This window comes from Eleginops maclovinus, chromosome 10, assembly GCF_036324505.1.
Source record: "Eleginops maclovinus isolate JMC-PN-2008 ecotype Puerto Natales chromosome 10, JC_Emac_rtc_rv5, whole genome shotgun sequence".
Taxonomy (NCBI): Eukaryota; Metazoa; Chordata; class Actinopteri; order Perciformes; family Eleginopidae; genus Eleginops; species Eleginops maclovinus.
In genome coordinates, this window is record NC_086358.1 from 13,969,118 (window position 1) to 13,986,503 (window position 17,386).

Below are 17,386 nucleotides of genomic sequence, written 5' to 3' on the forward strand. Positions count from 1 at the left end.
TTTCACGTTTATTCCAGCAGGAAGATGATGATATGATATTTTATTGCTTTACTGGCTGCCTTGTTACAACTTCAATTGCGGCCGCATCGGCTCACATAGTGGAGAATGATCCGTAACCTGTTTGATGTGTTGACATGTCCTATTCGGAGTACTCCATGTTGCAATATCAGGATTCTCAGAACCAGGATGAAACGGTTTATAAAAGTAAGATGTTTACATGCCTAAAGACAAGATATCATTTTGGATGAACTCGAAAAACTTGACCATCAGCGGGCTTAAGGGGTGCATGAAACACTGAACAAATCTGTAAAGAATAAAGAAGTTTCTCCTGAGGTGAGACTGTTTTGTTTCCATGCTCAGAAGTTAACTTTGAATCTAAACTTTAAAGCCAACATGGAGCCAATATGACATTCACAGTTTACTGGACAAACTGCTTCTGACAATAAAGGTCATTTGATATGATTTAAAGCTCCACCAAATGGACCTTGAGATGAGATTATTATGTCAACCATAAACATGCAGTCTTGTTGACAGCTGAGTTGCAGAGCTCTGGTTTTGCCATGGTTATGCACGGTTACGTAAGGTGGAAGCAATAAACAGAGCAGGCAAGTACACGGGCCCAATTTGATAAATCACTTACTTTATCTAACTCACTTGCTAGTGGAGTGGTAGACCACAGGTTCATTCATCTGGGCCACCCTCCCGTTACATAATCACCTTTTTTTTTCCAATAAGGGGAGCTCTGACTTTAAGGCGGAGGTTTCACGAAATCCAGGTAAAACTGAAAATCAAACACTGCAATCACGCTGAGCGAACAAAGACATTTTTGTGCTTCCTCCTGGATGAATGGACCAATTTAGCTGCTGTTGGAGTAACTCTGCCTGTGGTGGGTGGTTAGTGGAAAACTCCTGGGAGACTTCAGAACCATGAATCCTGCATTGAGGTAGAGTTCTTGGAAAAATGCTCTGTATATGTTTATGCTTACAGTCCCCTTGACCGCTACTTTCTCTTCTCTTTCCCAGTGAGGGTAGAGGTGCTGCTGTTGCTAATGCTAAGCTACAGCCTCAATCACCACGTTTCAAGACCTGCCCAGTCTGAATGCACATAGAGCAGGAGCCTTTTTGCCTGCGTCAGTCACCTGTCAAGCTGTCATTGTGCATCAGCAACTCAAACATGAGGCCCTGGGCTCGAAGGCAAGACACAGAGGCGACTTCTGACCACGTGTTTTGCTTTTTGGTGAATAGTGATCGGTTTATGACGCGATTACAGGCTGCAGCATATTCCTCATATGCAATACCTCAGAAATATGATATGGTTGCAAGCAAGGAAAACATCTTAAAGGAGTGATGTTTGAAATGTCAGTGACAGTACATTATGTCTCATTAAGTAAAAGTATACAAGTTTATCAGAGAAAGGTTATAAAAGTATCACAAGGGGAAGTACGCCTTCCGCTCCATTTGTGAAATATTTCTTCATATTGTAAACTTATACTCTTATACACAATGTATTTATGTTTACTGTATCTCTTTCCTCTTAACTTTTTATGGATTTCTTTCAAAACATCTGTAAGACCTATTCTTCTAGTTTAATCATTAGTAATGGTCGTTTTGGTAGAAGTTTATCAAATGTTTTTTCATTTAAGATCTCAATCTGAAAAGTAACTAAAGCTGTGAGATAGATGTAGTGCAGTAAAAATACATTATTCACCTCTAAGTATAGCTGTGTAGCTGTGCAAGAATTGGGATTAAGTACAAATGATCTGTAAATTGACTTGACAACCAGTGCTCATGCCTTATTTTAACAAACTAGTCCCACTTCTAACTTATCTAACTTCATATAATTCGTTTTGACCTTAAAGATGGCAACTTCAGACTTGGACATAGATGTTTATTCATCTTATAGATTGCGAAAAACACACGCAACATGACACTGATTGTGGCGTGAGCCAGGGTGAATGGGTCAGGGGGTTTACGGGTTGATGTGCATCTGGATATTTGTGTATCTAGCGAGATAACACCAGACCCCTGGGCAGAGCGCTCTGTCTCCTGTGGATGGTCGCCTGTGCAGCGGCTGTGTGCAGCACACAATCAGTGTAACATGCTCTAGCTGTGGCATGCAGCCGAAACACTTGGAGACTTTGACACTTCCAAAACCGCAGGACTTACTAGAGCTTGGCGTCCTGGACAGCATGATTGCAAGATACTATACGCAAAAGTTTTAGCAAATTCAGTGGAGCTCTTGGAAGAGACTAAAGTCCTGCTGTGGCAACTCTGAACAAAAACGTTTGAGGTGGAACAAACTGTATATTATTTCATTTGAAAATCCTGTCTACCAAACTGGAGACTAGTTCATTTAAAATGTCAAAGATGTGGAAAATGTAGTGGAAAGTTCAGTATAGATGGAAATACAGCTCCAGTATGAGCCGTGTTATGCTGTTGTGTTGTTAATGGTGCTGGATAATTTCAGGATAACGTACCGTAACAATGCCTCCTCACAGTAGACAGACTTACTCTGTGACTAACAGCTATACTGAGATGTTCCCATCGTGACAGCCACCAGATTCTCAGTCTAGATGGTTTATTTTCCTTTTTAATATGATCATTTTCAATTAACTTGATGATTTCTTTTCAAATCCTGAGCCCTGTGGCATTTCACAAAGAAGGAATCCTGTGTTGACAGCTATCTAACTTTCCCACCGGATATTTGATTGCATCTATCTGTCCCCAACGCTTCCCCTCCTCTCTTCGGAAAAAGGAGGCCACAAAACATTGGGCAACTTTGGAAAATGCTATTCGGGGGGTAGTCACATAAACAAACCATCTCCATTTTGAAAAGAGAAGCTATTATATCCACAAAAACAGTCTAGATGAATACGTGTGTGGAGGAGTCGGGTAAAAGTTTTCTCATACGACCCGCTAGATATTTTATTCATAGCTGCTGCCTGGAGGTGTGTGGGTTGAGTTAGGGGGTCTGCACTGGCCGGGGTTGGAAATATTTGGGCTCGGTGCCACATAAGTGGAGTCACATAAGCTGTGTGGATGGTAGAGGAGCCACTGGTATTAAGAAGTCCCTGTCAGCGGCCCTATTATGACAACCAGGACATGAACACGACATGTCAGCCAACATTCGCACCAAACCAGGCGGTGTGCACTGCGGATTATAACGGGAATGATACAGATGCAGCAGGTCTGACCACGATTGGAAAAACTTCCAGTCAGTGTGGACAGATTGCGGGAACTGTAGGAAACTTGACTAAATACGGAGAGAAAACTAGGGCAAGTGAAAAATGGATTCACTTATAGCACTTATAGCCTGCAGGGATGTGTGTTAAAGGTTAAAGCTTTGGTTTCAATGCAGGACTTCACGAAAAAAACTTGGATCTGCATTGAAATTGAAGGTAATTATAGTATCTTTTCCCATGAAAACCATGTGTTGGTATGTCTCTTAAAATGTTCTCCTCCAGACTGTGGTTCACATTTTTACCTACTGAAGACATTAATCTTGTCCCAATTATAACGTTTTAGTAATATGAGTAATTTCCTTCAACAGTAGGGCACTGCGGTTTCTAGCAAACATCACTCAACGGGAGTACATTTGTTTGTGTTGAGTTTTAGTTTTGGGACTATTTTAAGCGGTGGACTAACACACGTTGCTTTCGTTAGTATTTATACTGTACCACATCAGGACCGTGAATTTGGTGTTAACTCAAAACTTGTGCCAATGTTTGTTGTAATGAACAATCAAGTGAGGATACAGAGCAACATGTGTGTCTTTCCTATTTTTAGTTAAAAAACAAACAATTGAACTCTATGGCAAAGAAGAAAAAGGTTATAACACACTTACTTGGGTAACACACAGAAAATAACATTTCCCTTAATTAAGAGGAAATTAGGGATGGACAATAAATTGGTCAATTGAATAACACAGGAATGATAAATCAATCCGGACAACAAATATTAGTGGCAGCCCATGGGGAAAGCAGCTATAAATAGTAGATATGCATCATGGGATCAAGGCACACAGAGACTTTGATCATAATATGAAAAGGATCAATTTTGTGTGTATTCCACACATAATGAAATTCATCCGGCATACTTTCCCATATACCTTGACCTCAGCTTGAACCCTTTTAGGGAGTAAAAGGTATTCCTTCAGCTCTTCTTCCTGTCATTAACATATTATTGAGGGGGCTGTTCGCAGGCCATCACTCCTGAATTCCAGATGCCGACAGTGAAGAAGCCCTGCAGATAAAGAGCAGGGTTTGCAGAGATTTTTTGATGACAGAGGAGGCACTGTTTTCGGAGGCAGTGACATCCAGCTCGCCAAGATATGGGGATTAAGGTCACTGGGAGGAAAACAGTCTGACCTCATGCCTCTAATACGGACATAGCCATTTTGGCTAACATACGCTTTGTGTAAACAAGCGCGTAGTCACCTACCACAGTACAGTGCTGCATTTAGATGTTTGCAGGTGAGAACTGAAGTGGCAGTGTGCTGTTTCCAAGAGAAAATGTTCTGTAAACGGAGCGGGCAGACGGAGGTTAGCGATTAATCTCACCAGGACGCGGACTCAAGCCAGCCCACAGACTGCTGCTCTCACACCGATAACCTGAGCTGACTTGTGGCGCCCGGCTAATCACCTGCCTTAGAGCTCTCCCTTATATTTCATCAGTAAAAAGTGTTTTCCATCTCATGTAGATTCATGTTCTAGTTATGAATAAAGGTAACAGCTGACCCTTTCTGGAGTCTTCAGTTCAACATTGATATTTGGGAGTTTAAAATATCCTATGACAATATATCAACATTTACTTTCCCTGTTTCTTTTTTAATTATGTTCAAATTGCACTTGTGTGGCACATTTAAGAGTTAAGAAATCTACCTTTCAAATGTTTTCTGCTGGACAAAATATCTACACAAATGACCTCAAATCTACTTTTTGTATATTTGTACTGCCGTTTTTGTTGATTATAAGCCAACAAATAAACTGGTTAGATATATATGTATACAATAAACTAAAATTGGCCAATATATCATCCACTAGATTATAGCTTGCACTGTTTTCTACTGCACAATTTTACTTAAGTATAAGTCTTAAGTATAGTATGCTGCATTGTCGGCTGGGCCTGGGAGTTACGATTTTCATTGCTAACACTTACTCTGTAGCTTTTTGTGCATACTACAATAAAACCATTGAACATTTCTGTCAATTTATAGGTCTAGCTTCAATATATTTTTACAAGTAAAAGGTTGTTCTCTGTTTGGTGCAGTAGAAGGTATTGCATCACCTTGTTTGAGAGCTGGGAGATCTTATATCTTCTTGGGACTTTGTTATTCTTGACATCTCTTAACCTGTGTGGTGTTTGCCTTTAGCAACTCAGTAAAACCTCCGTTGAAATTCTTTTTTAAACTGCTCTGCACTTACACTACGGCCCTTTAAGACCCCTTTTTCTTATATAATCCACTTGCCTTTCAAGCAGGATTTGTATGGCACATTCCCAGTAACTGGTAACTTTTCCTTGCACGCTACCGACCTGATCCACCTCTTTCCATTACATGTAAGCACTGTATCATTGTCTTTTGATGCACTTGGCAACTTGTGAGTATGGAAAAACAGCTATGCTACAGTTAATTGTATGTGTCTGATAAATGTTTTATTTGTAAACTGAAATCAATACATAATGTTAGGGGATAACCCAGCCTGATCACACACAATGATTCATCAGTGATTCTAGAACAATGCCCTCCTTTGTGACGTTAACTTGGGAGGTTCGTATACAGTTTGAAACTCAGTTGACCTGTCACAGTTCCAGCTGACCTGGGGTCAAAGTAAAACCGAGTAGAGAGGGCATTGGTGCTCCAATCTGACCAAATAGCCATGCAAGGGAAGGAAGCTTTGAAATGCTGCAGGATAGTTTTCTCAGTGTAATGGCCTTTAAAAAAAAGAGTGTGAACGGAACAAACCCTTTGTCCTCTCCTCAGCAAACCCAGGGAACCGCGGAGAAATCACAAGACGCCTGGAGGAAACATCCTGTAAGAGGTCTGTCCTCAAAAAATACAGGAGTGTGGCTTTGTCATGCATTCATGCGCAAATACGATCACGTGCTTTCTTTGATGACTAACGTTTAAACAAAGTGCCAACCTTTGATATAGGGAAGCAAAAAATTGGCGATTTAAGGCCAACAAAAAAAAGTAAAAGTGAATGTTCCTGCAGCGTTAGGCCGAGGTGTATGCTAGTTACTGACTCTGTTGTGGACTGATGTGAAAAGCCTACTTAATGGAGCAGCTGTGTGAGAGCCATTAAACAAGTAATGTGTCACATGAGCGTCTTCCGTAGATAAACAACATATATTTAGCTGCACGTAACAGCCTGTCATGTTTCGTCACAGTAACATCTCTTGGCAGTTATAAAGATCTGAGGGGAATCGGTGGGTTATTAAACTGATTTAAGTAGTCAGCCACAAAAAATTATCTGTGTGCGTACATCTTTACAAGCTTTCTGACCAGTTACTGCTACTGAAATCATAAATACAGTAATTGACTGTATAAATTTTATTGAACATGATTTATGTCATTCTTTTAAAAACATGAAAATGATTTATTTCTTCTCTTTGACCTTTTATTATGTTGTCGGCCTCCAGGGAGAGAGTCATTCAGGGCGTTATAACAGCCTCCTATTGTATGCTAAAAAGGATGCTAATACTTTCATATGATCTGAACATTAAACGTGTTCCAACAGCTTCACAATAATAATTAATATCCATAACGATATCATCTAATTATTGACCGATCAAACCAAAACTCCAAACTAATAATATGCTTATGAGAATGCCCCCAGGCGAAATTCTTTAAAAAACAGTTACGATAATTATAGTCCGAGCTACTGTTACTACAGACTGCAGGCCTCAGCATGTTTAGATCTGTCATGTTTGAAAGGTGTATCCCTCCTGGGCGGATTCCTTAGATCTTCTCGCGCCAGAAACAATATTTGCTCATACATGTTATTATGGTTCAGTTTACTTGGGTGCCACACAACAGAAGAAGCAAAACACAAATAGATTGAGGCCACTGGTTCCTAAACCAATTTGTATTCTAGATATTTTAACTTGAAGTTGTTTACAGATCTGAAGAAATTATTTCACAGAGAAAGTCTTAAAATAAATTTTTTTTTAAATATTGTCACCAATTAATTAATAATTAAGGGTTGTTTAGTTTTAATACTTGGGTTTTCTTCACTTTCAAATAAGCCTTTAACTCTAAGGTTATAAAAGTAAGTCATTAATCAAGATAAAGTCGTCACATTTAGTTTGATGATATCTTTCTTTCTTTTTTAAGGTTAATTTTATTTTTTTCCTAACTTAAGGATGTAGAATACCAGGGAAGGGGGAGTTTGTTGTTCTAAATAGCTTTAACATTTTAAAGTTATTATCCATAATAAAGACATAAGCTACACATTTAAAAATACTTAATCAAGCGATTGCTAAAAGACTTGCTATTGTCTTTCTTATCTCTGCAGTCGGTTGCATTTCATTGTCTTAAAACCTGCACTCTCAAATAACTCAATAAAGTTGAATCTAATTTAATCTGATCGAACCTCATGCCTGCTAAAATGTACCGTATCTTGCCCCCATGTTTTGGTGCAAAGGGTCTTGACGTTACCAAAGCTGTCCCTCTTAGATCTCTCCGGATGTAGCTCCACACATCTGGCTCTGCACGCAGCACAATATATGCTAAGCTTTGTGGGGAGCTACTATTTGACAGAAATATGACCAGGAGAGCATTACGGGAAAGCCTTTTCAGGTTGTTATGCCCTCAGGCACAGCAGCAAAGAGGCAGAGAGGGGGCTTTCATCTCTTCATTTTCTTTTTTAGTATTGCTTTTTATAAGGCTGATAAAAGTTGCTTGAAATCCCAAATATCTAGAAAGAATTGAACATTCCATTCATTCACTTCATAATCGAAAAAATGTGTTTTGTGTAGATGCTTTTTTGAAGGTTCATCTTAAAGGAAGTAAAACACTGAACTGAAATGAATCATGATGGAACTGCATTTTTGGTGAGTAGTTTGTTTGTACTCAACTTTAGCTCTGGCAGCAGGAGGGGTGCAGCAGCATAGTGTTACACCCGACCAACAAGGATGTGATATCAAGTGCCACTGGCGACCAGCACCGGATATACTTTACGAAGTGACAGCATGCAAGAGGTGCCTTTGTCACAGGAAGGCAACAACATGAAAGATTTATGAATCCTCGACTGGCTGCTCAATTCTTTCCAATTATGAGTCAATGTAACCTACAGAAGATAAATGTAAACTAAGACTGCAAAGGTCAAGTCTGGGCGTAACACAAATTCATGTTTTCTGTTGACTGAGAAAACACATAACAGTGTTTGTTGACGGGTATTGCAACGTGCCAACAGGCAGAGCCCTTACTGTACACCAATGTCCGATTCATCTCAGGGCTCACATGGTAACTTAGAGCATATTCAGACCCCCGTCACCTCCGTCCTGCACGCTCCGACACACAAGGGCAGTTCAGAAATGGCCGGAAGTGACCCCGCGGAGGAGGTTTTTCCCTTACCAACTATGGCTTCAGAGCCCCAACAGCTAGCTCTATTAAAACACACTGTCAATACCATAAACCTTGTGAAGAGAAGTGGTATTTCCAAAAGGTACAACAGTTTGTTTTTTTTTGTATGCTAATCTTGGTAGGACATTGAACTGTCAAAAGTAGAAAATCGTAGGAGAAATGTGCTGATGGTCATTATGTTTTCAATCCGTATAGATGTATTAATAAATTGATAAGTCACCAGTTGGTCATATGGATAATTTATCCAACAAACTGTAATATAAGGAGTAGGCACTTTTCTCTGTTTTATAACATTTCTAAGATAGAATGTTGTGTATGTTTGGGTTTTCAGCTTTTAATTGCACAACTTGGGATATGAAACATTTGGATGATGAACATTTGTCACTATTTTCTGTAGACATTTGTAGACTGGTTCATCAATTAATCCGTCAAATAAGCAGATATTAAATGGACAATGAAAGTGGCAGACCCATCGTCAAATGAATGATGGCGCTAAATATTTCCATAAGTCCAATGGTGTCCAATTTTGAGCATTGGCATTGATATTAATGTTATCTTCAAAGGATGAGTCTGATGTCAAAAAAAAGCTTTCCACATGAAGCAGAGCCAGTGGTTACATAATATATGGGTCACCAAAGAATACTATAACTGGAAGCTGGAAAACTTTAAACAAGCCATTTGCTGAAATCTCTCAGATTGAGAATCGATCAACAGTACAGAGGGTTCCCAATAAAAGCAGTGACTCAGCAGAAAAACAGACGCTATGCCAGTAGCAGTCTCATGTGCTGTACGGTAAAGTACAATAGCTCAGTCATTGCACCTGGCAGATGTAAAACCAGTTCATAGTGTTTCTTTTCCACTTAGTGTTCCCAGTGTGTGGCTGGCAGAGTAACTTGTTGAGAAGCTTAGTGCGGCTGACGGATGAAAATAATTCCCCTTTTCATTACTATGAGAGGCGGCAGATTAAGTTTATGATCATTTCAGCAGACATCATCTTTCAGATTGTCCTGTATGACTTTTGTTGGTTTGGTAAGGCATTAATCATAATAGAAAAACCAACATAAACTCAGATTGCTGTGTTTGAATTTCTCGGAAGCCTGATTGCTGGCTTATCTAGAGGTGGTGTTTTGATTTCTATTAATCAGCTATTGTAAGTGCATTGCTGTATCACTATATGTCACAATGTGTTAACTGATCAGTAAGAAATGTATAAAATGCGAACGACATCTAAAATCTTTCGGTATTTTGATATCTTGTAAGGGCCCTTTGAAAAAGTACAATTCTGTTCATTTTATATAACAGTAAGTCACTTCACTTGCCCTTTCACACATTGTTCATAAAAGCTACAATTAAAATGGTGTAACTGTTCCAGGATTTTGATCCACTCCAAATGTAAGGGGTTCCTCCAAGTTTCAGTTGAACAAAAAAACCCAACTGGAAACATGTTTGTCGGAGGTGATAAAAATAAACTACATATCATTGGAAAACATATCATACGAAGTTAGTACATTGATAAACTAAAATGAAAAAGTTAGCAAAGCTACGGGAATGACCTTGAGCAACATTGATTCATTCATCTTCCTGTAAGGGTCACTGCAGCCCACATTTGCGCTACCTTCACTGTTGATTTTGTTTCCAACAGAAACGTACACACCAAACAGCCCCAGGCTCCAGTACTCGAAGCCACCATGATGCCCCAGCTTGTCCCTACAGTATCCACCTTCAATGAGACACTAACATGCAATCAACAGCTGCCAATGAGACACTGTTATCTAGAATGCATACTGATACAGACAAGATGTATCATGCAGCACAACCACCAAATGAGTACAGTACATGTCTTAAAGATGACACACTGTGCAAAACTACAGCAAACAAACAAACAGGCCTCACATCAAAAGTGACATGGTTCCATGTGTAAATGTAGGCCTCCTTCACTTTCCCCTCAGAGAACATTGGCAGGCCCTGATAAGCTAGATCTTGCTGCACCCTGCAAGGGAAGACAGTGTTGATGTTGGCTACAGTGGAGCTGATAGGAGCCCACCGCTTGTGTTATGTCACTGAACACTAGCCACATTCAGATAAAGGTTACACAGCCAGGCTAGTTTGAGGCCCAGGTTAGCAAAACGAGGGAGGCAACAGAAATGATGCTTTGTTGTTTACCTCGTAACTCAGAAGGCAAAACCACAGACCAGAGTAGCAAGACGTTATTAAGGTTTTACAGCTTTAATTTAATCCGGTGCTATTATAGGAGCTTTAAAACTCTGAGCAGAAACATAAAACAGGGCAGCTTCCAGCGCTTTCACAGCGAGCACACTTTCACTAGCATTTCCAACTCTTAGTACAGCAGGAGGGATGCAATTCTTTCATAGGCACATTTTGTCCTCAGGTAACTCTGCTTTCTTTACGCTATTCACTTTCAAACTTTTAAAACTAACAATCATTGTGAATTTATACATAGAAATCCAGGCTCTGGGATTTTTACGCTAGGTTACACATCAAACACTAAAAGAAACTGGAACTTGTAAATGTTTCTTTACATTTGACGCTAAATAATAACTAGATCTTGGTGAATTATACTTTTTTAACTCTTAAATTAGAAAATTGTAGGCATGAATTTATACAAAACTCTTTTAAAACATGATAAAAGAACTCAAAGTTTGGCATTTTGGGAATGAATAGGCAAAACCAGGCTAGCTGTTTCGCTTGTTTTGAGTTTTTATTTTAAGCTAAGCTAACCAACTGCTGGCTGTAGGTTCATATTTAGCAGACAGACATGAGCGTGATATCCTTAACCCTCGACAAGGCGGCTAATAAGTATTGAACACCCACGAACAACTGATTATAATGGCCAACACAAAGTGTATGCAAAGTGTGTTGCAGAAAATGCTTACCACAAAAAATAAGGACTCTCATTAGCCATAGATATTCTCCAAACAATTAAATAAAAAAATGTGTCTGTATGTATGTATCCAAAGAATTGGCTCCTGGGTATTTTTTTAAGCACACAAGCCAATCTTGCATTAAGCATGGCCCACATAAACACTGATAGTGGTGGAAATACAGGTGGCATAGAGAATGCGTTGGTTTGGGTTTAAAAATGAAACATGGGGGTATAAAAGTGTCTGGGAGTCTGCTGGAAGAAAATAGTTTAGAGATGCCCTTCAATAACATCAGATGTTATGCAACAATTGCCATTTAAAGATCAAAAGGGATCAGTTCTTCAGTGCAGTCAGTCAGAAGTTAGTCGTGCTGGAAAGAGTCTACATGCTTGTTATTCAATATGTCATACCTCATTCAGTTTTGAAGCAGCAATAAAGGATGACGTGCAGTAAGAAGTACATGTTATAAACTGTTTTTCTACAATGATTTAAAGGATCGGACCAAACAATGGCTTATCCATATTTTATGACCTCCACATTTCCATCAAAGCCCAGTTGCCTATATGGCACCTGAGAGTCGATGGAGAGAGGGTTGCTAGATAGCTGAAGCATGGAAAAGTTTATGGCCGCTAGTCTTTAAAGATCTATAGATGCAATTTATTCAAAATCAGCCTGGGAATTACACGACATAGCCATTTTGTTTCACTGTATTACTCACTGTGTTATCTGTAGGTATTCTATCTGAGTTGAAATTAGTATGTGGAAAGGAAATAATTGATCACTGTTAAAATCTATTTAAAACACAACAGAAAAACAAAGACCGATACAAGAAGGGGTAATATTATAAGAAAACTTCACTGGGACTATACAGAACGTAAAAAGGATACTATTATAGATAAAGGCATATACTTCAAAAAAGGTTTGCAGCACAAGAGATAAGAGAACTCTTTTAGCTCAGAATATACATTAATTAATTTGGACCAAGACTCATGAGTACAGTATGTTCTAAAACGTAGTGTAGTGTGTTAACCTGTGATCACACAGATTTGTTTGTTGTGTATTCATTAGGCATGTGTAGATTAGATAAGGAAGGTTGGCAAGGTCATCCACATCTCTTGATTTTTGAGCAAAGTGAAAATGTGTACCCATGAGTTAGTTGCAATACAAATAAATGCACACATCCACAAAACGCTATAAGGAAAGGTGCTGTATACCGATTGTATAGAAGTCTATGAGAAAATGACCCTACATCGCACTTGATTTATTACCTGAATAAACATCGGAAACATGACTTCCTGTTCTCAATGGCTATAGTTTCAAGCCATCTTTCTTACAGCATGATGTAAAAAAATGTTTAAATGATAGTCGTATTTAGAATAAACTAGTAGTAAAGCAATGCATGTTCTGGGTAATTCGGGTGACTGTGTTTTCGTATTATGTACTTTACCATTTCAAAACCTTCCAAACGTCCCCTTGCATTATATTGTCTGGGCCAGATATAAATAACAATCAAGAATGTAATAGTAAAGAGTACCAACACACATTTTTAAGCAGTATTTAAACCTAAGACTGGTCTGCAGACGATAGACATGTTATTTGTGTACATAATACATACGGTACTGTTTACAGCCTGACTTTTACATTATTCCCCTCATGTTAATATTGACCTGAGGAGTTATGCAAACATTGCTAAAAAAAAGCTTAAGAAAGCTATGATTGCTTTTGTATTGTGTAACAATCTAAATATAAGTTTGCAGATTTTATAAGCAGTGACGTGTCTTGTGCTTATTAATTGTCCTGGATGAGCTTTGGTGTTGCATGTCATGGAAGAACCTAAATGCATTGTTTACTTTTTGAATGCAAACACAAAAGGCTCCTGTCGACACCGCCTAGTTAAACGTGTTCAGTGTAACAACACTGGCAATAAAATGCAAACAGGTGACTTCCTTAGAGTTTCTCTGTTTTATTGAAGACTCATTTAAATGATGATCTGTATAAGTGTGAATCATGTAAAACAGATGTTGCTCAAGCCCCCCTCGCATTGTGAACAGCTGATTTTACTGCAGATTTCAGCTCTGGCTCTGTAACACATAGTTAAAACAGCTTAAGGAATTTCTAGCTGACTTGTAATGACGCACCTTCAGCTGCTGCTCCGTCAACATTACGGAGGTGATTGTGTTTAGCCACCAACAGCTAACCTTTGTGTTCATTTTAAGCAATCGGGGCGCATGGAGAGGACGAGGTGATTTCAGTTAAGAAATGCGACCGCAGCGAGTCTGTGTCTTTGAGATTAACTTATCACAACAGGAACCATATCAACAATGGCCACCTTTAAGCTTATTAGGAGCGATTAAGGAGCTTTAATGGGCTCATGTCTAGAGTCAAGAGATGAAATAGCATGCTTATTTCCAGTATGGCCCCCGGTCAAATACCTGCAACACAATTTTTCTCTCCACAAAAGTTAAAAGCAAGTGGTTTAGAGGATACGTCACAGATATTTATGGACCCTCGCCTGCGTTTGACCTGGGGGTGTAGAAGAGAAAACACAGTGCAGGTAAGGACATCTCTGTCTCTCAGAGCCTGGGAGTGACTCTCTTTCTGCTTTCCCCAAACAGACACCTGTTGTCTGAACTGACAGGTGGGCACTTGAAGCAGAAGTCCCAACCTGCTAATGTTTGAGCCTGAGCCCTGGGGGCGGATTCACTTCACCCTGTGTAATCCCTGACTGTCTGTGTGCCTCCTGCAGAGCTCTAGATGCTGGACAAAGAGTCCTTGTTTATATTGAATAAAATGCTCTTTCATCAGCAGCAATGCCTTAGGACAACTTCCAATATCTTTAAGATTAGACCAATCAGAGTAATATTGACACTGGCTATACAGTTCAATGTCAGTAGCACAGCATTCAAATGGCCCAACTTTGCTTCTAAGGAGGTGGACATGGGTTCTGATACTAATGCACGTCACACAAACAGCAAATGTTAGGGAGTTAAATCTTTAAATCCTCTATTGTGCTATCAAACCACACAAGCAAGAGAGGTGGCAGCTACGACCCAGGCTGGTTGGTCCTGTGTGCCATATACACAACAAAAAAAACACCTCTGTATGTTGCCATGTAACTGGATGGACAAAAAGAGTGTGTTGTAATTGTTCTTTGATACCTGTGATGTTTACATGCTAAACAAAACATAATCTCTAAAATCTCATATTCGAGCCTAACAATTGGAAACAATCCCAAACACAAATGGAAGTATTATCACACACAAATGCTCTTGGCAGATCGTCAGACCTGAATAGAAATGATATATCCCCTTAGGTCGTTCTTAGTTTGGCACTTTAGGTGTCCGTCCTGAGAGCCAGCCTTGGTGTCATTGGTTGTTAATGAAAACAGAGATTAAAGGGATCATGGCGGGCAGAGCGGGGCACTCGGTTCTCACTGCTGACAGGATGACCTGGGTTGCCGTGAACGGGCCTGACACATGCCAACTCAAGGTCAACAGGGAGTAATAATCAGTAAATAAACTGATTCACATCTACTCATGGTGACCTGAGGAGGGGATTAGAGCTGAGTGGGGAAGGGAAAGGCAAGTAGGGAAAGTATCAGCCATACCTGAGATGGGTCTGTGGCTTGGGGGGAAAGGAAGATATACTGCAGTGTGAACTCGTAACTTTTCACCTTGTAAATGTGTCTGTAATTGGATCCTTCTTGTATAGCTAATAAACTTCTTGCATCTACCTATTTTTAACTTCATATTTATGTGTTCTTTTTGTGTCTTGGTGCTGTTGCAACACCTGCATTTCCCATCTGGTAACCTATAAAGGATATTATCTTTCCTTATCTTATAATCTCCGGTGTAAACTGTTTAGGAAACCCAATGCAGCTTCGGTATGGAGGTGTACACAAAGGAAATAATATACAATAATATTACATTGCCTTTATCTGTAACCATCCCAGCCAATGTCAGTAGTGACTTATTGCTCATTGAAAATACATTAAGCGTGTGTTGATGAACTTGTGATTGCAGACATATGCACTAAAAGAGCATCTTAAAAGAATAATTGAGACCTTACAGTGAAAAATAAAAGAAGCCATCCTACCTGTAGCTCACACCATGCGACCTCCACTGTTGTCTCCGTGTCCAGTCCTTTATAGACCGTCTTGAAAGACCCCCTCCCAATCTCTATGTTGAATTTGAGATATCTTCCATCAGGTGAGGTCGCCACCGCTTTGGTCTCCATGTCCTCTTTCTCTTCCTGTTCCAACTGAGCATCAAACGCGATGCGGGATGCGATCTTGAGCTGTTTGTTCTGAAGTTCATTTTCAGACTCCGAGCTGCCAACGTCCCGAGCCCTGGATTTCGGTTTGGGATCCGAGTTTCCAGTGAGAGAGCCGTCGTCGGGCCCCTGGCTGCTGGGGGGCGTGTTGGAGCTGGTGCCCGAACTGGAAACAGGCGACAGAGGGAAATCATCCGTTTTCTCTTCCTCAGCTCTTGACTCGGGCAGTGTTGGGATATTCTCAGCTGACCAGGACAAGGCTTTGGAAAGCACGCCGCTGTACAGAGGAGAATCAATGTCCATGGTAATTTTCTGCAGCCCATAAGAGTTTCTCCGTTGGCCCAAAGCATGCGTCCTCAGCACGGATGGGACTCGAGTTAAGCAGTCGTCGGTCATATCCACAGAGAGGACCGGGAAACCGCGTCCTGCTAACTCAACCTGCGCATTTGACATTGTAGCAGACTCAACGCCTTCTTGATTTAGAGCCTAAAAGTTTAAATGTGGCATCAGGACAAAAGAGTGCCGTTACATTAACTTTCCCATGATGTCAGTGGTTTTAAACAAAGGCTGGTAATAAAATGACTAACAAGACAAGAGCCATCATGCCTTTGTTTACAATATTACCTGCAGCGTTATAGAAATATCTCTTTAAAAAGTAAGAAACATGTACTTACTCATCGCTGCCGGGACGTAAAAACAATTCACTTGAAGGAACTGCACACATTAAAGCAGATTAACGCATAGTTCCTATCAAATAATCCGAGTTGTCCTCTTCCTTTTCTCTTCACTTCACAAAGTGCTCAGCCATAACCTGCGGTGGAAGGACGGCGTTGCCTATATCAACAGAACTCGGGAGGGCCGTGCGTCCTGTGCGCTCCGAGTGCGCGCTCCCGACTCCGCCCCTCGCAGCTTTGACGCGCTAATGAGACTATCATCAGGGAGTAATTACAGTAGAAAGGTTTGCAAACTAGAATTAGTTAAAACCCAAACATTTCATCAGTAGGTTTGGTTTTAATCTTACGCGTAGTTGGTTTCAATAAAGTCTTTGGGATACCTTATAACAATCTAATTATTGGTCATCTGGTAAGTTAAAAGCAGGGCCTTGCTTTAGAGAGGATCTACTTTTATTTTTACATTTCCTTGTATTGATAAGCTTGGTCTCCTCACACTGTACAGGACGGGATGTCTCCTCTTTTAGTTGGTCCCTGTGCACAGCTTCAATATAGCCGTGGTCATTTTACTACAGGCTTGTCTCAGTCTGACGTCTAGTGATTAACCAGAATTAGAGAGATATGCAGCCAAGGATGATTAAATAGAAACTTCGTAAAAGTGATGGAACAGTTTAACATTTATTTTTAGGCATGTCAGTCCTCATTAGGATTTTTTAAAAACAAACTAGGAATACTTTGACTCTCAAACCAAGTTATAAATTAAATGGATGGTTGCATTATACTATGAAAACTAAAACCAGAAAGTTCGGTGGATTATTCATTTATTAGTTTTACCAGGGAAATGTTTAACATTTTAACCTTTTAGGACCTTTATATTTTATTTATTTTTATTTTCTTGCATAGCTTCCAGGTATTTTAAAATACTCTTTTTTTGGCCCCTTTTTATTAATGTATAATTATGCATTCCATTACTACTTT

The 17,386-nt window shown here is 39.8% G+C and overlaps 1 protein-coding gene across 4 annotated transcripts in view; it reads right to left on the reverse strand.

Moving 5' to 3' along the window:
• wnk4a (WNK lysine deficient protein kinase 4a) overlaps positions 1–16,646 on the reverse strand; it is a 43,726-nt gene extending 27,080 nt beyond the window's left edge. For 2 of the 4 annotated variants that reach the window (XM_063892826.1, XM_063892823.1), the window contains exons 1-2: positions 16,412–16,646; positions 15,561–16,223 (exon numbers count right to left, since the gene is read on the reverse strand). In XM_063892826.1, coding sequence (XP_063748896.1) covers positions 15,561–16,190 — 630 coding nt within the window. In that variant the 5' untranslated portion in view covers positions 16,191–16,223; positions 16,412–16,646. Of the gene's footprint in view, positions 1–15,560 lie in introns of all 4 variants that reach the window. The other 2 variants (XM_063892825.1, XM_063892824.1) reach the window with 2 other exon arrangements.
• Positions 16,647–17,386: the final 740 nt, after the last annotated feature.